Raw genomic sequence first — 23,118 nt, forward strand, 5'->3', positions numbered from 1 at the left:
GGTCCAAATGTTTTTTTTTCTTTTTCCTGGTTGTATTTTTTGATGTTTTTCATCAGACTAGTTTACATTTCTTAAGTTCTGTTTTGGAGGCTGCTTTAATCTCTGGGTTACAGATTCTTTCAGTATGAACTAGAACCTAACAGGGGAGGACATGTCCTGTTACTCACAGGTCAGTTTGAAAACTCCGATCTCCAAATGCTTAAATCTCATGCTCCAGCCATTTCTTCTGCAGACTAATTAAGCAGTGGATCCAATAAGCAAAACAAATATCTGGGATTGCAATTGCGCTTGCATTCTTAGTATTAAGTATTAGTTGTTATGAAACAGCTCATTTCAAAGAGTCACTGAAGTCAAATGTTATTCAGTCTGGGTCAACTTAAAATATGTCCAGTTATTGTTCTAAGAGTAACAGGCAGTGGTGCTGATACGTGTTTTCTCTGTGCTCTTGCTTATTCCGTTATTTTGTTGAAAACATAATGAACTGTGTGATAATGCATAATATGAAACCGAAGATCAGCAATGCTGAAATTGAAGCCTGATGGTCCTACAACTGAAAGGCTGACACCATCTTGCAGGGCTATAATTCTGTCTGGCTAAATGGGTGTCACAATATTGACACAACTTGGGTTACAGCAGGTGGGCTCCTGTAAATGTATTCTTGATTTTTTCCTCTGAGGCCTTTATCCATCGTTTGGACTACTGCTTTACCTTTCTAAATTTGGATTTCTATCTATAGCAAAGCTTACTCACACTTGTCTAATTATAGTTGAATAGGAATTGGCAAAAACAGTGTGACACGCTCACATGGCCTTCTGAATACATTTTACAGGGGCTGACAATGCAGCACGTAGAACTGCTCACTAGCCATCACATCCTCTGCATTCAGTGTGTGCTATCATACTGGCAGCACAATTGTGTATCTTCATATTAGAGCTATGACGTCTTGCAAACAAACTTTGAAACTAAGGAAGGGATAAATGTATGTGTGTATATCTTCATGTAGGGTCATCTGTAAATCTAGCTTCAGTCAGGGACATTACTGGATCTCATTCCTAGGCTGTTATTGCATTGTTGACTGGCCATTCGAGCTAGAATAGGACCTTTCCTGGCAGCTTCATCACTTGTTATTATGTCTGCTTATTTATAGCTAGTGGCAGAGAAACTGAAATGGTTACAGCATTTCCTAGCTGTTATTACTCAAACAGAAGTATACTGGCTGCTGTTTGCATTCCAACTGTTTTGGGTGATCCGCAGTGACTAATCAAGGCATCTGCAAACACGTTTCCCTCTGTTGCACTGGGGGGAAGCTGCTGCTAGATGCAGTGCTGGCTGCACACCTCACTCGGCTGTGCAGGGCTAGCAGTGGGTTTGGGAATCAAACCAGCACTCCCAGTTCAGTTTTCTGAACCGTTAAACAAGCTCTGTTATTTGAGGCATGCCTCAGTTCAGGGCTAAGCGGTGGAAGCATTAAACAAGCTGTTCTGATCTGTCTGAGGGCAGCCGGATAAGTACGGTGTGTTCTGTAGCCACTTAAGAGAGAGTGGAGGTGGATGAAGGAGTGGCGAGCTGCAAGTGTAAGAATGTTGAGGTGTAGGAATTGGAACTGATGGGGATGAATAGTTGAGAGAAGGAAGTGATGCTGAATGTGCTTGCTCAAACGATAGTTTGGGAGAAGTGGATTGTGGATGAAGGAGTTGCTATTTAGTGAGTAAACTGAGATGATCAGCTACTGGTGTGGTGAGCCCCGGAATAATCTGTCAAACTAATGGCATGTTGAGTCACTCAGTGATTTTCAGTGTGTGGAAAAGAATCCTAGAAAGACTTGAGGCTTGACACAGATCCCAGTCCGCCCACAGGTGAAAAAACTCTAGACACATCTGGCTGCTTTGGTCAGTCAGACTTGCTGGTGGCAAGGCACCGCATTACAGGGATCTAAAAGCTCCTGGAGAGTCTTAAAAAGATGTCTTCTGCTTTGAGAATTTACATTCTGCCCATGTAACAAAATACTGAATTGTTACAGGCTTTAGGATGCTTTTTATTTTGCTGCGTACGATGTGTGATTTTGAGAAATCTCCTAAGCCACAAACTTCAGAAGTAGCATAGCAGGCCAGAAAACTGGCATGAGAAGAGATGATGAACACGATTCTTGAGGCAAGAATTTAGGCCCATAACTCTTTCTCTACGTGGAAAGGATATTGGGAGCTTCCTGAGAGACCTTTAATAAAATTTCAAGTTGTACACCTATTCCAGAGACATTGTGTCTCTTGGTTGGAATAAGTACTTCAGTAGCCTGCTAATGAATGCTTAGTGTACTTATTGCTGTGAAGTAGCTAATGGATATCCATCTTTCTTTCCTAGTGGTCACAGGAGCTACTGACGGGATTGGAAAAGCCTATGCAGAAGAGGTAAGAATTCTTGTTGTTTGGAGCTGTCCTGATCCTTGGCAAGCTGTCAGCAGCAGGCCTTGTCCCTTCATCTTGTTTTAACACGTACGTGGAGATTGAGATGTTTTGTGTCGCTTCCCTCAAGTGGCTAGCTGAAAATCAGATCTCCTTTCACTTATTTTGTGACTTCTTCTGTCTTCAGCGCTCACCTTGTCCTTCAGTTTCTACTTTTAACATTTTTAGTTACTGTAATTATTTTCACCTACCCCAAGCCTTGGAATTTTCATTTGGTATTTCCAGACACTGGCTAAATGGCATTTCTAGCTGCCTGCACTGTGTTCCAATTATTCCCCGTGGTTTATCAAGTCTCTGAAGCTGGTGCTTTATCTCTACCACTTTTACTGTGCTTTTGCTCTTGATGCATATTATGCGGGTTCCACACATGGTACTGCAGTGTATTGTTTTGAGAGAGAAAGTGCCTGTTAGTATGGGGCAGTTTAGCCTATGCACCCAGAGAACATCATGACAAATATTGCTGACTGCAGCAACTTATAGCAAAAATAACTTTTAACTCCAGCATCAGTATCAAAGTGAGCCTGTTTGTATTCATTTTTTGTTTTCTACAAGACACGATTGTGTGAGGTAATGATCTGTGAGGGGTCCTCTTTTCAGGAGTTTTCTTTTTTGCAGGGTGTTCAGGCCTCGGTGAGGGTAGTCCTCACCCTTCAGATTCCCCTTCCATCCTAGTGTGTCCCCACACATACACTCCTTCCCCCCAGGCTCTTTGCTGTTTTGCAGATAGGAGCACCCACCCCTACTAAGGGGGGAGGCTGATGTCAAGAGCACCTGATTCTTCTGCAGGGCTGACAGCTCCTACATGCCAAATTATGCCAGTTACATGGCCCTGAAGCAAATTATGCAACACTTAAATAACTGCCTAGAGCAAGTGGAAGGAGGTTGTTGTGCCCAGGGCATACTGCTACTGGGAGGAAGCCCTCTGATATGCGAGATGCCCCCTGAACACTGTGGGTTGTTGGTTTCAGGCTCTGTATGTTAGGTTATCAGGTGAGTGAAACTACAGTTTTGCTTTATGTTCTGCTGGTGTCTGTGAGAGCTAGACTGCCTTTGAACACAAATGTGTGCTGCTGGCAGATCCCTATTACATGTACAGCTAGTAGGAAAGCTGATTTGCAAGTATGAGGCCCTGATGGGAAACATGGGCTGTTTCAGCTTTTTTTTTTTGCTGGTGTTACTGTAGGCACAGAGCACTCCAGAGGGTGCAGCCATTCTTGAGCTATAAAAAAAGATGTGCTTTCCCCTTTGAATGTTCAGGTGGATGGATGTTTAATTACATCAAGTGAATAGAGGTTGAAATATGAAATACCTTAAAAGATTTCTCAATCTTTCAGTTAACTCCAGGTTTGTCTGTCTTCCTTAGACTGCTAGCAGAGGCTTGACTTTCTACCAGGAATTCCCTTCAGGTTACTATAAATGTCGCTGGCATATACAGCTGCTTGGGTACTCACAGCTGTGAATATAATCATGCAAATTATTTCTTTCTCTTTGGAGGAGTTAAAGTGAGAAATGCAAGTGTTGAGATCTCTTCAAAAGTTCAGTATCATCTTTGATTATTGGTGGGAGAATGTTAAAAATTAGTGAATTCCCTGGTTGTATTCTGCTGTGGTTGCTTTCCTTATTTTCCAAGCAATAAGCTGCTTTTACACTTTTCATTCCTGTAGTAACAAGATCTTTGTTCCTTGCTCAGCATTGATATCCTTTTCATGACAGGGCTACCCCTTCATAAACAGTGCTCTGCCAAATGCACGTGATCTTCTCTGCCCAAGTAATGCTTGCCTTTGGTTCCAGAGGAACACGCTTTCTTTCTCCCTTGTTTTTTAATAAGGATATACTCAGGACTTGCTTTTTACTGCCCCATTGTTGCTGTACTCCTGATTTGTAAAAGCGAACAGCAGAAATTTCGTCTTGGATGATAAACTACAGGTTGTGATACAGTTGAGTGCGTGATGATGTGTATCTGCATCTCTTCAGTACTGCTCTTGCTGTACTTGCTCTAACAAGAGCTCTAACTCTGCTTTTGGGAGAGCTGTCAATCACACCCATTCTTTGAGAGAAAGAGTTTTAAAAGCAGCTATGTTTTGCTATCAAAGTGGAAAATGTGGTAGTTACTAACATTGGATTTATGGAAATTAGACACCTACATCCACCAACTCAATTTAGAAGGATGACTTTTGCTTGCATCAATTAATCCTTTGCTGCAGGAGAATCTTCCCATTGTGCTACTCTAGATTAGTTTTTCTGACTATTTTTAGGTCCTCTCATTGGGTGTTTTCATCTTGACGAGGTCATGGCCAAAGATCCAAGTTTAATGGCAAGTTATTTACAATGTAACTGGATCTTCCTCATTCCTTATACTGGAACCTCAGAGGATGATTTTTTCTCTTTGGACAGCTGTGATTTTTTTCAATTCACTAGGCCTCTATCAGTGAATATTCAGACACAGCAGAACTCTTATCAAGTTACATCAGTCAGTATGCACTGTATCTTTTCTAAGATATTATTTCTTTTAGTTGATACCCATTCCTAGTTACAAGTTGTTTCTAAGACATTTTTCATGCTCTGTACTTAGATGATTCTTCTTGCCGTTTGGTTTCCATTTCTAGATTTGAGACGAGCTTTTCAGCGCAACTCTTCAGTGTCAACATGGCAGCAATTTCTCTCAAGTTGCTTTTACTGTGGAAGTTCTCAGATTTGCTGGGAGTCTGCTAATTTGATGTAGCAATGTGACTTTACTTGATCTGTTTTTGGGACTGGTACAGTTTGGCACTTTTCTGTAAGCTGAGGTACCTGCTTAAAGCAATCTGTGAGTCCAGAGCTCACTGCTGACAGAAAGCAAGCTGTGTGTCAGCAGTCTAGAGTCTGCACCTACGAGGAGTAGCTGTAGGGCTTTCCTGCCCCTTGGTACCTCAGCTGTTTCACAGTAAGCAGATTATTGTCAGGTCGTCCTCAATATCACAGGCAGAGATACTTTTAGGTAAACCTTTTGCCTTTGCTTTCTTGATCCTGTGGAATGGGAGAAAGCTATCTTAATCCCTTCTTCTCTTCCTACCATCTCCAAAGCTCACTGCTTGACTTTATAAAAAAAACTGTTCCAGTAAGCTAGCTGCCTGTAACGATAGGATACATGTTTTTACTTTTCATTGGAATAGGCATTTGCAAAAGAAAGACTGTTTATTTTCCACTGCTGGGTAATTCAGGTATGTAGCTGTCTTTCTGTGATCTGTTAAATTGTTAGATCCCATTACAAGCATGCAGAACTAGGTCTGACTTGATGACCAGGATATGTTGTGGACCCAGCTGAATTTACACGGATAACTTCTTTAAAAGTGAGTTAAGTTGACCTTTATTACCCATGAATAGGCAAAGTAAGAGTAGAGCCTAGGTTCTCCCTAAGTAAGCTGCTAAAGGACAGAGACATTGAGTGCAAGGGTAATTTTGCAACACAGGTGTTGAAGTGACCGTGGATATCTTAACTGGGCATTTTGAGCTTAATTATAGATAGTAGCTTCTTTGGTGGGACTTTCAGAAGTGTGGAAAGACAGTAAAATACCCGCTGTTGGTTATCTGCTGTATACATGTGCTTATTCACCTGTATGAGATGACAAAGAAGATACTAAGTTTTCCATGAGGGAAATCAAGAAAGAAGTGTGTGCAAGTACTTGTCCTGTTTTTCTCATCCGTATCTCTGTGTGAAACTGTAACTCTTCAAACTTGCTGGTCATTGTTACAATATTTGACCAATCCCTGCAATAACTAGTATGCTGATTTGGAAGTGATGTATGACTGTCCTTATGTCTCCTGTTCTTTGTTTTTTCAGTTGGCAAGACGTGGAATGAAAGTGGTTCTAATCAGTCGGTCAAAAGAAAAGTTGGACCAAGTTGCTGGTGAAATAAGTGAGTTAAAAACTTCTTCCTTACATTTCACCTATGTGCTTATAAATAAAATAAATGTGATTGCATGTTAATTTCCTACAGGCTGATATATACAACTCTATATAAAAAATAAAAGTTTGTTCTTGTCCACAGCGCAAATATTACAGACATAAGTGATAAAGGCCTTGCTGAATGATTTTCAGTTGTCCCTCTTTATCTTCTGGGAACACTAGGGTTTAATTCTGGTGATGAGGCACTGGGACAGGTTGCCCAAAAGGTTGTGGATGTCCCATCACTGGGGCAGGTTGGATGTAGCCCTTGACAGTCTAATCTACTGGGTGGCAACCCTGCTCAGGGCATGGGGGGGTTGAAATTGGATGGTCCTAGGGTTCCTTCTAGGTTCCTTCTAACCCAAGCCGTTCTGTGATAGGATTCTATGAATATGTACTTCTAACACTGTTAGCATTGCATACCCGACCCATACCAGTGATTGTCATTATCGGCATCTTTGAATGGTAACGAGGAGAGAAACATGTAGCTGTTACTTCACCGGGGTATTACCTCAGCTTGAAGCAAGTATGATTTCATGGGTTTCAACCACAAAGGTGGTTTCTTTGTTTCTCATTTTATTCATTGTTTAACAAAGCACACAGATTTATTGTGGATATGAGTGGTTATTTCCCTCCTGCTTCTCCAATTTCATTTTGTTTTGGATAAACTACTCAAAGATCATTGTAAAGAGCTGTGAGCTCTATTAGGGTAACAAATGTTCATAGTCATAGGAATGTGGGCATTGAGTTGATGTGCAAGTTTAAGAGCTTATGCTAGGGATTGTTTCTTTAGTAAGCATCTAGTAAATAGCTATATATAAGCAAAAGGGAGTAACTTCAGTGTTCCAATCACAAATGTAAAATCAATATTTGCATGGGGTCATTTAGTTTCCTTATGTCTCTTGCAGACAAATGATTTTCCTACTAGAGCGAGGTATAACCATAATGCAGAAAAATTCTTTTTGTAATTTACATCTCTTTTATTAGGGCAGATTTAATGCAGGTTTATTAGTTTATGTGTAGTATGTCAAGATAAAAGAAGAAATGTAGCCTTGTGTGTAGAGCTTTTCGATAAGCAGGAGTGGGAGTTGTGTACTATAAAGCATGTTTCTCAGCATAATGATGCTGGATAATGAAAGCTTTAAGATCCGTCTTCTGTGTTACTTGTTTTGCTTAGACTTTCCTAAAATGGTCTGTGTGTACAATACAGGTAACTGTAAAAGCTGCTCTCTTTCAGAGGTCATTACAGACTTAAGCCAAAATAATGCAGTTTAAATTTCCACTGAATTTGTTAGTGGCACCATTTCACTACGAAGTGTAATCTAGAAGGAAGTGTACACAAACAATTGTGTACCATTGTAGTGAACTGCTAAGTATAATGATAACTAAATCACTAAAGAGCTTCAGCAGGCTTATTAATGACTATTTTACTAGTTTGCTGAGAAAAATAGGGCATACAGTTCTCTTTAAATTAGTTTAAATGTCACTGTATGTAACTTTCATGTCTGTCGTAAGACGACATATGAAACTGTTTTCTAGAGAGAAAAATCTTTGTGTGTATATTTAGATGGTAAAGAACATCCTTATTAGAACTCAGATGGCATCAGATCCTGGCTTCTAGTTTGGAAGTAATTGTCCCTGCTCGTTAGCATCCTGCATTTAAGAATGTCACGGCAGCGTCTGATCATACCTCTGATACACTAATCTTGTCAACGCAGAAGCAGGATAAATCAGCTGTACAGATATCACTGCTTGGGTAACCCATGTGAGTACTGAAGCTTTGCAATTGCAAATACTGAAGTTGCAGCTACAGTCTTTTTGGTGGTTAACTGCAGCAGCTAGGTAATAGCTTGCTGCGTATGTGGGCACGCAGTTGCATTTCTTACTACACCATACACAGGTATCTTCCTAAGTAAAAACCGAATTGCTGGAAGTTATCTGCAAATATCTTGCTCGAGAAACAAATGCTTTCTTAAGCATGAAGTGACAGACTTCCTGAAAATGGTCATAATCCTTTCTGAACCAGTCTGGAAATATCTTTCTCCCGTGGACTTGAGTGTGATGCTGACAAGACAGACAAATCTACTGCTTTAAGCTTTCAACACCAAAATGATGGCTGCTGAGAGAGTTTTTCAAATTAGGAAGAAAAAAAAAGTACATCTACTTTTGTAGAGCTGCCTGTAATACATAATTACTGTTAGGCCTCACCCAAACATTTTTCTGCTTTCTTTCCTAAACGATTCTGAAGTGAGATGACTCATATTGGGTTTTCAGAACATTCTTTTGACAACGCTGAGCTACTGAAATGTATACTTTGTTCACTGTAGCATATGCTACAGGATTAGGATAGTCTGAATAATCAAGCAAATCAGAATAGTGCTTTCAGATCCTAATAGGCTTTAGCTAGACAACAGTTTCTCATGTGGTCTCTGCAGTCGGTTCAGATATTGCCATGTATAAGATGGGCATGTATGTTTTTTCTTCTTAAACTGTAATGCTGTAACTACTTGGATGTTTCCCTTTCAGGTTCTTCAGGTAGCTTTACACTTATTCACGATGGTCCTGCAGACCTGAGCTTGATCATGTCCTTCACTTGAAGGAAGAATGGCTGTTTAGCTCTGGATAATCACAGTTCTTTGTACTGTATGAGCTGTGTGTGTGTTTTCTGTTCCTTCCTTGTTTTCACTGATCACTGTCCTGCTGGTTCTAGCAAAGGGTTAGAAGCTCTCCGTTACAATGGGAGGGTTTTTAAGGATCAGCTGCATTTATTCTGTTCAGATGAATCCTTTCTTGCACTCTTCAAATATACTTAGATTAGGAGTGACAAGTGTGTACAAAATGCAAGTTGCATAAGCACCGTTTTAAGAGAAGTGCTGATAGGTCTTTTTGAATGGTAAATACCAGATGACCTGAATGTGATTTTTTTCTTGTGTGTGCGCATGGTTGGACTGGTGTTACAAGACAGCCAGATGTTCTGAACTTATAACTCAATATTCTGAACTTATAACTCAGTTTGAGCAACAAAAATTAGTGGATAACAAGCAGTTAAAGTCTCTAAATTTGTTTGTGGAATGCCTGTAGGATTTCCCTCAAAAAGGAAATTCTCTTTTGTGTTCTCACAGAATTAGGTCTAAAGTCACAGAATGAAGAAAGGATTTTGAAAATTATTTTCAATGATTGTGGACTGCCTCTCATGGAGCTGCACAGTTCTGTTAGTCAAAAAGCATCATATACAAACACTCGACTTTCTAGATTTGCTCCACAAAGTTCCTGGTCTAGTTCACAATACATCAGTATTTCACCATCTTTTTAAGATGTCTGTTGTATTGTACTGTTAAACACTTCTAAGTGTTCAGAAAGAAAACCTTTCTGTGAATAGAGTCAATCTTTTGAATACCTTATAATGACTATTCCCTCGCTTGCTGTGTTCAGCAGTGTGTATGGCCCAAGCCATCTTGGGTGCTCAGTGCCAGCAGTTGATTCAGAAAGCATCACAGATTTGCAAGTAGAAAAACTTCACTTATTGCACTGTTGCCAGCAGGTATGTTCTGAGCAGGCTTGGGAAAGAACTCCAAAGAAACTCACTTCTTAGAGGTTGAAATGTGAAGGATGTAGTGAAAATGAGTTGAGTGGGGAGAATGCTGTAAAGAGAGTTTTCCTTAATGGAAATTTGTCAAAAGAAGAGTTTGGTCTTGATGTATGTTGTTAGCTGGTGGCTGACCAGGACAGGCAGTAGTGTTGTGTGTGAGCTGTGAGGAGGCAGGAAAAAGCAACTCATTGTCAGTCTGTCTCTAACACTATTCACCAGTTACTGTCCAAAACATGTTGTCCAAAACATTACTGGTTTTGCTCCTTTAGTCACTGTTTTTTAGAATTGTCTTGGCTCTGCTAGTTATGTCACTGCACAACCTGCTGTTAAAATTAAAATCTGCACTTGATGACTATTTACTTAGCACATAGTGATCTTGAAGTTGCTTAACCTTCTTGAACTGCACTGATCCAGATACTTGAGCTGCATCATAAACGGAGAGCTTTCATCTTCAGACATGGGATCCATCATGCGCCTGCTACCCTTTGGTGTGACTGCAGGTATGCACAAGGAAGGAATGGGATGTGGTGCCAAAACCGGGAACATTCTTTCTCCATTTCTTAGGCAGATAGCTCACGCTGCTTTTTTTCCTGCTTTCTTGATAACAAAATTATGGGTGACACTGAAGCAGGCTTGATGCTGACAACTTTGCTCATGCCTGAGGTATTATTGTGGTCTCCTGGTGCAAATGGCCAATGACCTGCCATAGCAAATCTGTCCTCTACAGGGTTTCTCCCAGACAGCACCTCACATATACCTACCTTGAAGTACTTAGCCTCATGATCTCTGCCCTGTCAGTTGAATTTCCTCCCCCTGCTCTTGTGCATCTTACCCACCAGCTCTGAGATGCGAGGAAGAACATTTGAACTTAATAAAGGAGGCTGTAGAGCAGACACACTTGATCTGAGGAAGGGAACGTCATTTTACTTTCCTTGCATGGGGATTGACAAGGTTCACTTTCCTGAGCTTAACTTGAAGGCTGACTGTGTCTGGCAGTTATTCTGACCTTTTGTGATCTACTTCAAGGTAAATTAATGTTTGCAGCCTTCCATCATTTGAGTTGGCTTTGGCTTGACATACTGTATCCTCCAATGTTTTTTTGGACTTGACAAAATTGCTTCAAATATTTTTAACTTGTTTTAATGCCGGGCAATGTAGCAGAAGAGTCTTTGATTCAGAATGAACTCTTGGTCTTCATCTTCGGAGGAAGTTTCGCTGCAATGGAGTTGAAAATAGTTTCCCATGAGTTTGCCTTGAATGGGATCAGATACTAACAGGGCAGTTGTTATGTAGCGTAGAGAGCTGAAGGAGGATTCAAGCTGAAGTTGTTATTAATTTGTCGGTAAATAAAATGGATGAGCCCTGAATACAATCAACATATCATGAAAAGTTAGAGTGATCAGGAAGGGAACTTCTTTTTAACTGTTTTTGGTTTTTCTTTCCTTATGAAGCATTCTGCTTCTGTATTTTCTCCCACTGGGCCATCTTCTTCTATGCACTTTTGTTGTTGTTGTGTTTTGTTGCCTTTTTTTTTTCCCTCACTGAAACTTTGCAACATAGCTTATTGGTGGGGGAAAAGCTCACCTTTTCCTTAATGCACAAGAACTTAATGACTGTCTACTAAATAACCCCTGTTTGTTACATACGCTTTAGTGGATGCCAAAAAGCAGAGCTCTTGTGCTGCTCTCCAGGCTGTTAGTCACCTTGCTAACGCAGAAGTTGCAATATATTGCTTATCACTTTCAGCATAATGTAAATTTAGTATCACATGGAAAATAAGGGCTAGATTGTTTTCACAAGTGCAAGTCTGCATTGCAAACCTATTGTAAGGCAATTGGTAGAAATCTGATTGCCTGAGAGATGTGAAACCAGGACTTCTAAGAAACTGACCCAAGGAGAGCACTGGATGATCCACACAGTGCTGTCTCCTTCTACAGGTATGCTCTATAGGTGACATTTTTTAGTAAGCTGAATTCCATTACACCAAGCCCTTTGTGTCTGTGGAAGTTGTAAAAATCTCTAGCTCTGCTTAGGAAGTGCTGATGGTCACTTCTGTGTTTTCCAGGAATACGCTGTGATGAGGAAAACAATTTATGCCAGTTACTAGTTCACAGAGAGAGGAGACTCGTCTGTTTTTCACCATGGATTCTTTAGAGAAAAACAAAACAAAACATGAATATGAACAATAAATGATGTTGAGATGGTTCAGCTAATGACTACATGTGTGCTGTGCTTGCTGCAAGCTCTCTTAACATGCTTCCAGCCCTCAACTGGACACTGTGCTGCTTTCTGTATTCTGTGCAATTGCTGGGCTACTTAACAATGCATTTTCCCTTCCAGCTAACACTTTGGAGAACCCTGAAGACTGTGTTTCAAGTTACAGGCTTCTAGCAGCACTTTTTTCAGTGGGTGCCAAACTCAGATGAAACTAGCAGATACTTAACAAATAATAATGAATGACTGTGAAGCTGCTGGTTGCGATTCATGTAGCAACTGGCTCAAATGTCCCAAAGCTGCCTTAAGAGCAAGGGCAGATTGTTTTGCATCTGGGGGCACATCTCCTGCATTACCCACAGATGCGCTGCTGGGAGCTGGATGGAGGGCTGTGTGTGTTGAGCATTGGCCTGCCTGCAGACGTGGTGCTGCCAATGGGAAGTGCTGGCACAGCTCAGCTGCACAGCCCCAGCTGTTTGCGTGTGCAGCTGCTTCCAGGCTGCCTGGTGCTGTGCTTTTAGTTAGCTTGTATTTAGGATAAGCTTGATTTAGGAAAGCTTACAGTATTAAGCATTAAATTTGAGTGGATGGATTCATTGATTGATCCTGTGTGTTGCTAAGAATGTTTTTTCTGACTTAATAAGTGTATCTTAGAGACAATAATATATAGTAGTAGTGGAGTCTGAGTTGCAAACAGAGGCAAATGTTAATAAAATGTGTTTCCTTTCTATGTTTTCTAGTAAAAGTACTGTTCACACAAATTAAAAACTTAGATGTCCCATGTAGCTTGGAAGGGTTGTGGGCTATGGCTTTAGAGATCCATCTTCTGCTGTCTCTTTCAAAGCTCGAAAGTGAAGAATCGATTTGTGCATATGTACTGAAACTTGAAGCTATTTAACGCATTTTTAACATTTTAAACAAGATCTGGCATTTCTTACCTGTTCTACACTTTTACATGACTAGATTTTTAAGTATTTACTGTTTTTGAAGGACACTGTATGCATATTGTGCAATTAGTGCATTATAAGGAATTCCCTGGTAGTGCTGCTTCTGAAGTAGAATGAGAGGAGTCCAGATCTAGTCCTTAGTACTCGATCAAATGTGTATACATAAATGCTTATAAACTGTGTTTTAACATAGCAAATTATGTTAAATTGTAGATAGACATCTCATTATGCTCTGCAGAAATGGATACACTATGGTGTTCCTGCATAACAACTTCTGTTTGCACCCAGCTTTGCAGAACTTTCTTTTAGGTGTGGCTTAGTTTATTATTTCTTAGATGACCAGTACTTTGCTTCAGAGTTTTATAGAGATATCTGTGACTTATTGTTTATTGTAGGACTTTTGTTTGGATACCTAACTATTGCTGCTTATCTGCTGCCTTTCTGAATACCCACGTTCTCTTCCACTGGGTCTCTGTGGAATCCCTCTGGATTAGGGTCAGTAGTGATGACGCCCATCTTCTAGGCTGATCTTGTTGCCCCTTTCACAGAAATGGGTAGTGTGATCTATCCTTCAAGAGAAGGACTGACACAGCTGCACAAATGGGAAGTCTCTTCTGATTCATCCTTTTTGGTGTTCAGTATGTTAGTGGGCTTGGTAACTGAAGCATGAATAAATGCAGGTGGCGAAAGAGCCCAGAGTCTTTGCTCTAGATCACCTTCTCTCTATCTGTGCTACTGTGGTCTCCTTTCTGAAAGCTGTTGCAGGTTCTTCAAGGTTTTTTGTTGTTTCTCCTGCCGTCACGGTGATGATGCAAAGAAACAGCCTTCAAAAACACAGAAGAGGTGTCACCTGGTCTTTAGCTTCTGAACGGCCAAAGAAGCAAGCAAAGCAGTAGCAGGAGAAGAAAAATAACTCTCCACTCTTCAACATGTCCCCATGTGCCTTTGGTAATCCTGTATTACATTGCAACTGATTTTTGCATCCCACTTCGAAACATCTTAATCAAGTCCTAGGTATTGAGAAACTAAGAGCCATAGTTAACAGCAGATTTCTTGCAATTTTAAGTTGCTACAAAATGATCAGAAAAAGTGAGTTCTTCTTATACTTGGCTGATTTTAATAACCTTCTATATGATGCAAAGTATCAACAAATTGAACAGTAATCTGCTATTGCCTGTCAAAGTATTTGATGGTTCTTCTGGAAGACAGATTCAGTGCACATTTAACATTCTATGTGCTATGTCTGTAAATTTTGCAAGTCCTAAACATGATGCATGCTGCAAATGAATGGGTGTCTCTTGCTGAACAACTAAACTGTAGAGCTGTCTGTAGCAATTCTCGTCCTTAATTCTTCCTATCTGCTCTGCATAGACATGGCACTAAAAAGCAGGAGTTTTTAGCTTTCATCTCTCTACTTATCTCAGTTTATCAAATTATTACAAACTGTTTCTAGAGACTGGATCCTGGATCAGTGTGAGTCTTGCCACTTCCACGAAACTGAAAAGATGAGGTCTTTATTTGTGGATACAGTTGAATTGATTTACTCTTAACCAAATTTTTCTTATCTGTATGTTGAAGAGTGGAGAGTTATTTTTATTCTCCTGCTACTGCTTTGCTTGTTTCTTTGGCCATTCAGAAACTAAAGACCAAGTGACACCTCTTCTGTGTTTTTGCAGGCTGTTTCTTTGCCTCGTCGTCGTGATGGCAATATTTCTATCAGGCTCTGAATATAAGCAGAAGAGATGTTTCAGTTCTAGCAAAAGGTTTTTAATGCACTTTCTCTGAGCTTGAAATAAGTGTTCCCCATTCCTTCTTGCAGTGTGGACCTCATGCGCCTCATCCTGAACCTTTCTGTTGTAAAGCTGACTGGATTTGTTTCAATGTATGTAGCATAAATTCAAGCTGCTTTATCCAGCCATTTTGAAAGCAGCAGTGCAAGTATGAATGTTATTTTTAGGGAGTCACTTTTTAGTTTCTCTGTTTCTCTGTGGGATTTATGTCTACAGACCCCATTAACACTGACACTCCCTCTGTCATGCCACCAGAGCTGCTTCTCCTGACTACCAGGCTTCTGTCCCCTTTCATTTGCATCAGTGTTCATGAGACTGCTTGTCTGGGAGAACCTTCTTTCAAGTCCAGCTTATTTGGGTGTCAAAACTTCACTTCCTTAGCATTTTCCAGCGTGTTAACCAAAATGTCAGTTTGGTGGGGAGGGAAAGCTACTGCTTTGAGTTACTTAAACTTCCATAACAGTGACATAGGAGGTAAGCCTTCCTCCAAGCCACTTTCAAATTCTTTATTAGCTGTATTTAGGGCATAGATCACTGTTAGAAGCTACTAACTTCCATTTTTCAAATTCCAGTGTTATGCTTGCTTTTTAGTGCTCTAGGTGCAAGATGGTGCCACAATGCCTGACTTTTTCCATAATAAAGGTCTGCCCCAGTTTGTTTAATCATTTAGATGCATTTAGATTTCCCTGCATGGCAAGACACTGGATGCATTATCTGTAAATTACTCTGTCTGGCCTTTGGAGTTACCTAAAAATAGATAATAGCATTTGCTTCTCCTAGTGAGGTTGTAACTAGCTGTCCTGCAGATGAGAAACCAGACAGGCTGCGTGTCTTTCCAGATGCTATTCAGGATGATGCTGGTGCCGTTTCTGCCGTGGAGTTTTCCTTTCTCTACCTTCACTTCTGGGATGCCCTGGCTCTGTGCACTCTGTTCCCTCTGTTTGGGCAGTTTGTGGCTTCCAGCTCCATCACTCTCTTCCTTGAGTAGTACCCCCTTAAATGCTGGAGCTTTCCTCACTTTTGCTCTTGCTGACTATGGATATGGATATAGGAGGTGCTGTTTCCATCGGAGGGTAGAACTGGGCCTCTTAGGTTTCATGGACTGTTCAGCAGTCTTTGCTCTCGTAGTTACATATGTTCATAAGTAAGCAGTAATGTCACCACTGTATGGGTGTAGAGGTTATTTTCCCTGTCAACTAAGTTATGTCTTAAGTCATGTGAGAGTACACGAGTATCCTTTTAATGAACATTCTTAAATTGCCAGTTTACTTTCTGATTTTCATACATCGGACTAATTTCCCCCAAACATTTGTTTGCTAGAACTTCCTGGCAAATTTCAGTTTTGCATACAGACATTGTCTGAAAAAAAGGCTTTAGGAAGGCTGTTGAGATCTGGACACATAGTTAATGCACTGTTTCTTTGCAGGCAGTGCGTGTATTTACCTGTTGAAGGCATAGTGAGGATCACTTAGGGGGAACATGGAGGACAGATGCGGCGCTTGCTTTTGCTGTCTCCATCCTACCATCCTTAGGCTTGTGAAGTTCAATAAAGTTAGGATTTGTAAAAGCTGAAAGAGGCAGGTTCAAGTTCGGGAAAACCTGGATGATGTCACCAGGAAATCTGACGTGCAGAGGAAACTGGGAAGGACAAGATAAAGGCAAGTACATTTTAACATCTTAATGTCTTCTGGCTCAAAATTTAGGAGTAAGAAAAGTGCGTTATCTCTTCAGTGATGCTACGCTGACGTGGTTGCTGTCAGCCAATCCGTAGTGACAGGAATGGGGAAGAAAAATATGGTCATGTGAATTGACTGAGAAAGAAGAGATGGCAGTTCATAAATTTAATATTGTGTAAGGCAGTCATTATGAATCCAGGTACACTGCTTTGAAATTTGATCAGTTCTGCTCATGACAGGTTCGAAAACAAAACCATGGCAACTTTGCACATGGTGGTTTGTTTGTAATACCGCCTCTGTTAGCACTGTGACTGTTTTTCTGTAGGTATTGGTCTTGATGCCTACACCCTTGTAATCTGTCTGTTTTTGGGTTACTATCTGCATCTTTTAATCCATACCAATAACTTCTACAAAATTTTGTTTTCCCTTTTTCCCCGTACAACATCTGTATCATCTGATCCAAGTAACAGGTACTTGCTCTGGCTCAGAAAGGTGTGCATGTCTGAGAAGTGCTATGCAGAAGCCTTCTTTCTGAATGTACTGTGCTGTCAGTTTGCTGTTAAACAGTATTACTAGCTGATGAGATTTAAAAGCTAGTTTTGGGCTTTCACATCAAATAGGGAGGAGTTTCTGGATGGTCCGTCCAGAGGAAGATAATGTGATCTTTAGGTGTGCACTTGTCTCAAACATCTTTTGACTCACCATCTTTAACATTGTTCTCTGCTTTGAGTCTTTGCCTCCTATTTTGTATCCTTGAAATAACTCGGCCAGCAAAGGTTCCATGTTAGAATAAGGCTTCGTGTTATTAGGTACACATTAGGTACACAGTGGTGTTGTGGCTGGTGTTAGTTTGGAATGTGCCAAGATCACTCCTACAAGGTTAATCTGGTGTATAATGTCTCAGTGAGAACTGAGGCTGCTCCTTATTGCTTGCCTAGTTTGTAATCAGTTGCTTTGATCATCTTGCCAGTGATGTTGTTAGAGCTTTTAATTATAGAATCATAGAATCACTCAGGTTGGAAAAGGCCTTAAAGATCATTGAGTCCAATCACAACCTAACCATTCTACCCTAACTCTAACAACCCTCCGCTAAGTCATGTCCCTGAGCACCACATCCAAATGGTTTTTAAGCACATCCTGGATGGTGGCTCCACCATCTCTGTGGGGAGCCTATTCCAGTGCTTGACAACCCTTTCTGTAAAGAAGTGTTTCCTGATATCCAACCTAAACTTACCCTGACCTGAGGCAACCTGAGGCCATTTCCCCTCATCAACAGTGAGTAGAGACGAACCCCGTTCTTGCTGTCAGCACCTTTTAGATACTGGAAGAGAGCAATAATGTCTCCCCTCAGCCTCCTCTTCCCCGGACTGAACATCCCCAGTTCCTTCAGTCACTCCTCATAGGACATATTCTCCAAGCCCTTCACAAGCCTTGCTGCCCTTCTCTGGAACTGCTCCAGCACCTCAAAGCACTTTTCTGTACTGAGATGCCCAAAACACAATATTCAAGGCAAGGCTTCACCAGTGCTGAGTACAGGGGCAGGATTACTTCTCTAGCCCTGCTCACTGCACCATTCCTGAAAGTATGCCTGTGTATACATGCTATTATATACATACTATAAAGTAACTGTGAGTATATACATACAATTAATGTGGTTTCTTCTTGTAGTTCCTTCCAGTATGAGCTTGCCTACTGGACTACTCATCATATTTCCAGCAAAACAGCAGACTGTTTTCAGACCTCTTGCTGTAGAGATTCCTTGTGAGTCTATATGTTAACCAGGAAGACAGTATTCATCACAGGAATCATGAACTTGTGTAAGATGGATTTGTTTCTTGATTCTGGGTTGACTTCTCAAAGGTTGCTTCTTCATGTAATTTCTGCTCAGACCCTGCTCTATCCCCCTCTATTGATTCATTCAGCTTTCCCACAGCCATAAAGGTATTTTGTTACACCTTCAGGTCAGCAGTTTACTTCCCAAATGACAATGTTTACTGAAGTTCCTATGTACTCTTATCAGTCTACAGAGATACCGTTGTGCTTTGTCAGTCTGTTACTAAATTAACAGAAGTCTTGGGTCCTACAAATCAGCTGGAGAAGTGCAAGTTTGGGCTAAAACCTTTCATTTGTAGGATCAAGGTTGTTCTCACCTGAGATATTTAGTAAATGAGGAGGGAGAAAATTATTGTAACACTGACATGTCATTGCTGAAAAACACAGAGACCTACTGAGCTACCTTTCCCATCCCTGAGACCGTATGGCTGGGTGATGACTGCTGCTATAATGTGATGGATTGTATTCAGTCCTTTGCTAAAAGTACCAAGTTTGAAGATGAAACGTCAGATTCACTTGTCAATAAATCATTGAGAATTCTGGACATGCAGGTACCTATTATCAGATGCTTCAAATGTTCTGATTGCCAACTGCAAAAAATGGTTTGCTATCCTCCTTTCATTCCTTGTGGCCCCTGAGTACCTCAGGGTCTTCAAGCTGGAAGCTCCAATACCAAGCTCAGTTTTTTCTTTTCCTGAATGGAGAAGAGTCCAGTTGCTGCTGGGCATCCTGGGTTAGAACTTTGCCTCCTGCTACTTTCTCTGTTACACTTCATCTCAGTCTCTTTGGGAGATAAAATGAAGTTCTATTGTCTTTTCTAGCTCAGCTGTTAGAGAGCATCGTAGTTCTGGGTAGGGTGAAGGAAACTCCCTTTCCCACTGTTTGTACAGAGCAGAGCACACCTTTTCTCCCCAGCACCCTGTGCCCTGACTGCTGGTATGAGCTTATGCAGAAGTGACCTAATGCTGTTTGCACTGCTGTTTGACAGAGTCATTTTATCAGATCTATCTGCTAGTCTTTTCTCTGGGCAAGCGGCTCATCCCGTCTGTTGCAGGCTGGGGAGCAGAGCATGGGCTTCTCCAAAGTTACACAATGGCCAGCTGCTGACACGGAGTGGGGAGGCAGAGTCAGGCCATTGCATGGGAGGCTGCTGGGAAGGGAAATCTGTGTGCTAGCAGTGAGAACTGCAGAGACCACGTCCTCTGGCCGTATGGGGAGACTTCTGTTCTTTGTGTTCTTCCATACATTCTGCTGCCTGCCAGCAGCACACAAAGGGTGCTGTGTGGTTTTGTACAGGGCTCTTGCTCAACTGCCTTACATGTAATGGCGTTACCTAGTGTTCTGAAGGGTGGAGGAACAGGTCTTACGTGAGCTGCAGTGTGAGCACTTCATTTTTTCTATTTCCAGTATTAGGTCCTAAGATTATTTTTTTTTGTCTTAACCCTTCTCAGTATCTCTGCAGTAACTTCAGAAGGTTTAGAGGATAAATCGTTAACAATTCCAATGAGGAGCGCTTAGTTAGAAAGGTCATAACAGAACAGATCGGGGAGGGTGGTGTTTGGGCCCTTTAAACAACGTGCACGTTGCAAAGCATCTGAATGGCTGTGAAGACAGCTGCAGATACTGTACAACAGCTAAAAATGGCATGTGTGTGTGGATGTGTTCTGCTTTGGTTTTGCCTGACCGGTCCCCTCGTACATATTTGATATGCCTATAATGCTGCCTATAATTCGGTGTCCTGTAAGAATTTGAATGTGTATGTTAAATATTAGAACAGCTGTGCCTAAAAATAGACTCATTCGCCCCCTCCCCCCAGTGTTGAACTTGATTTTCTTCTGACGCGATCACAAGGCTGCTGCTGCAGTAGGGGCTTAATGCTATTTACGTCGTCATTTGACATAGCAACATCTCTCCGGGGATTTTCAAACAATGCAGCTGTTCACGAGAGATGAAGGGGCTGAGGGAGGGGAGAGGGAAAGGAGGAGAACTAATCCCATCTGCCATTAGGGATATTGCGGGGGGTGGGGAGCAGCCCGGCGAGTTCAGGGGATTCATGATTCTGCATGAATGGACGGCAGCATCACAGGAGCTGCGGCTTTCCCTGAATGGCAAAGAGCATCACGGGAAGCGGGCTGCTCCTAATCTTTTTGTGAATGATTCTTTTCCTTCAAATTGACACTACTTGTATGAATGGCCGTGGGGGCAAAATGCTGCAAGAGCCTTCTCGGGATGGATGCAGAGCACTTAAGGAACGGGTGGAATCTGGGCGCAGCAAACTTCTGAAACGCTTCACTGTTAAGCTGCCGTTTTGTCCTTTTGAAGTCCAAGAGGACATTGTACTGACGCTAATTAAGTGTAATTAATTTGGCTTGATGGAAGTAGAATTGTTCCTTCTATGAGGCGTTTTTAGTACTTCCCTTTTCTGTTTCAGAATGCGGTTGGTTATATGTATTTTTCCCATTCCATTAGGGAAGGAGATAAAAGCACATCAGAACGGTTTAAGAATGATTGAACTTGCAGTTCTCCTCTTGTTCACCCACACGTTCCCTTTATGTTTGAAATACTGAATATTTAAAACATTTTATGGCATCAGAATTGAAAATGGAAATGAGGGGCAATAAAGAACTGGTTCGCTCGATCTGAAGCAACTCATTTACCATTTGCCTTAGGTGGGAAAGCAGTGTCCTTGTCAAGTTGTACTTGGATGCTGTTGTGTATGTGTGTTTCCTGATTTCAGCATTTTTTGCCTGCTGTGCAAACCTGTATAATTTGTTTTCTTGCCATCTTCATGGTCCTTACAAACAAAACGTGCTGAATCATTTGGGAATTAATGTTCTCACCAGAAGTAGCTTAACGTTGCAAACTTCTTGAGCAGGTTGCGTTAAAATTCAAGGATTCCTGTTGAAGAAGCAAAAATGTTTCTGTGTAATATTAGCTACTCAAAATGTTGTTTTACGAAGCCGTAACTGACAGATCTGTAGTGTTTGAATGCTCATTCAGCTGCTTCCATTTTATTGTTTAACCCTTTTCTTTTTCTAGAGGAGAAGTACAAAGTGGAAACAAAAGTTATTGTGGCGGACTTTGGAGAGAGAGGAGACATTTACAACAGAATCAAAGCAGGACTGGAAGGCCTGGAGATCGGCGTTTTGGGTTTGTTTTTCATCTCTATAAATCCCTTACGCTGTGGTTTGTCCCAGTGTGTTTACTGACTTCTTCACGTTTGGAAGCTTATTGAAAGCAATTCACAAAAGCTGATGGCTTGCCTAACTAAAATTTTGTCCCTGTGTGCTCAGTATGCTTTCTTGGTATCCTACTTGTCTGCTGCACAAGCCGCTGCCTGCATGTGTGCTCAAATTCTAGGAACAGAGGCTTATTGGGTGTCTTCAGTGCGTTATTATGCAATTGTTAAAAGGCTCCTTCAGCTCGTGACTGCCTACACAGTTTTTTGACCCTATGTCATCTCAGAATCTGAGCTAACTCCAGGTAGTTAGATTGAACTTCACAGCAGAGTCCTTTGGGAGGACAGTTAACTTTTAATTAAGAGCTGTGGAAATTCAATCATTAGAATATAGCATCAAGTAAATGACTCCTGCTCCAAAAGTTCTGAGAGCATTCTGATAGTGATGGGGCACTGCTGGTGTTCTGCTGGCACAGCCTGTGGTAGCACAGAGCTGTAGGGTGCTGCAGGAGTCCTTGAGAAGACATGGTGATCCCTCCAGGTGTATTGCATGGCATAGTACTGAAGTGCCACAAAACAACTGGCATAAAGCAATTTACCTTTTACCTGAACTGTGGAGCAAAGGCAGTTTCTTATCAGTTTTCTGGTTTATTCTGTAGAAGCGCATATGTATGAGTGCATAACCTATATTTCTACAGTTCTTCTGAATGGGGATGAGAACCTGTGGTGCTCAACATAAGGCATGACATTTTTATCAAGTCTTGTGGCTCAGATGCCTGCCAATATATGTCATCTGTTGAAGTCATTTTGGTGCTGCAAAACTAATTTTGTTCACCCAAAGTGCAGTCATTGGAACCAGATTTTTTATTTTTTTTTTTAAAGCGTATTTCAAAATAAATTTGTCACGTGTGATGATACAGAAGCTGAGCTTTGCTTCTAATAGATGGGTCTTGTTTTATGAGGCCTGTAAATAATGCCCCAAGAATAGTATTCATAAAAACTCAGTGTAAAAATGCAGTTTGTTAAATGATAAAGCACAGAACATTCCCGGATACTTCTGACAGATTTGAGTGTGTGCAATTCATGATGTCCAACATTTAATTGCTATAAAAATTCAAATCTACCTAAAATCGAGTAACAGTAGGTGCCAGCATCTCTACGACATTGCACGTAGAGTGGTTGACTATGGATGCCTTGATTTTTCCCTTTCTGAAGGAAAAAAAAATTTCCAAAGAAGCTTTGGGGATTAAAATTAATGTTTATTCTTATCTGTCCTTCAGTAATTGTTAGAGAATAGTGAACTATGTGAGGTATGTATCCGAACTAAAAGAGCTTCCGTTTGTTAGACGTGATAAAGTTTTGGTGAGGATGGAATCGTGGAAATTGGACTTTCTATAGACTTTGGGCACTAAAGCAGTGAATGTGTTTCAAGTTGTGTAAGCTTATTACAGGAAAATGACACTCCTGAAGCTGAGCCTGCTTCTCTCTTCTATTTGCACAAGCACCT

General features: G+C 41.1%; 1 protein-coding gene across 1 annotated transcript in view; it reads left to right on the top strand.

The window, feature by feature from the left end:
- Window positions 1-23,118, top strand: part of HSD17B12 (hydroxysteroid 17-beta dehydrogenase 12) — a gene marked incomplete at both ends in the record, with an annotated part of 72,876 nt that overhangs the window by 21,530 nt on the left and 28,228 nt on the right. The window contains 3 exon segments of the mRNA XM_079537196.1: window positions 2,359-2,405; window positions 6,280-6,355; window positions 21,473-21,583. Coding sequence (XP_079393322.1) covers window positions 2,359-2,405; window positions 6,280-6,355; window positions 21,473-21,583 — 234 coding nt within the window.

The sequence above is a fragment of the Tetrao urogallus genome, assembly GCF_951394365.1.
Source record: "Tetrao urogallus genome assembly, chromosome: 6".
Classification (NCBI taxonomy): domain Eukaryota; kingdom Metazoa; phylum Chordata; class Aves; order Galliformes; family Phasianidae; genus Tetrao; species Tetrao urogallus.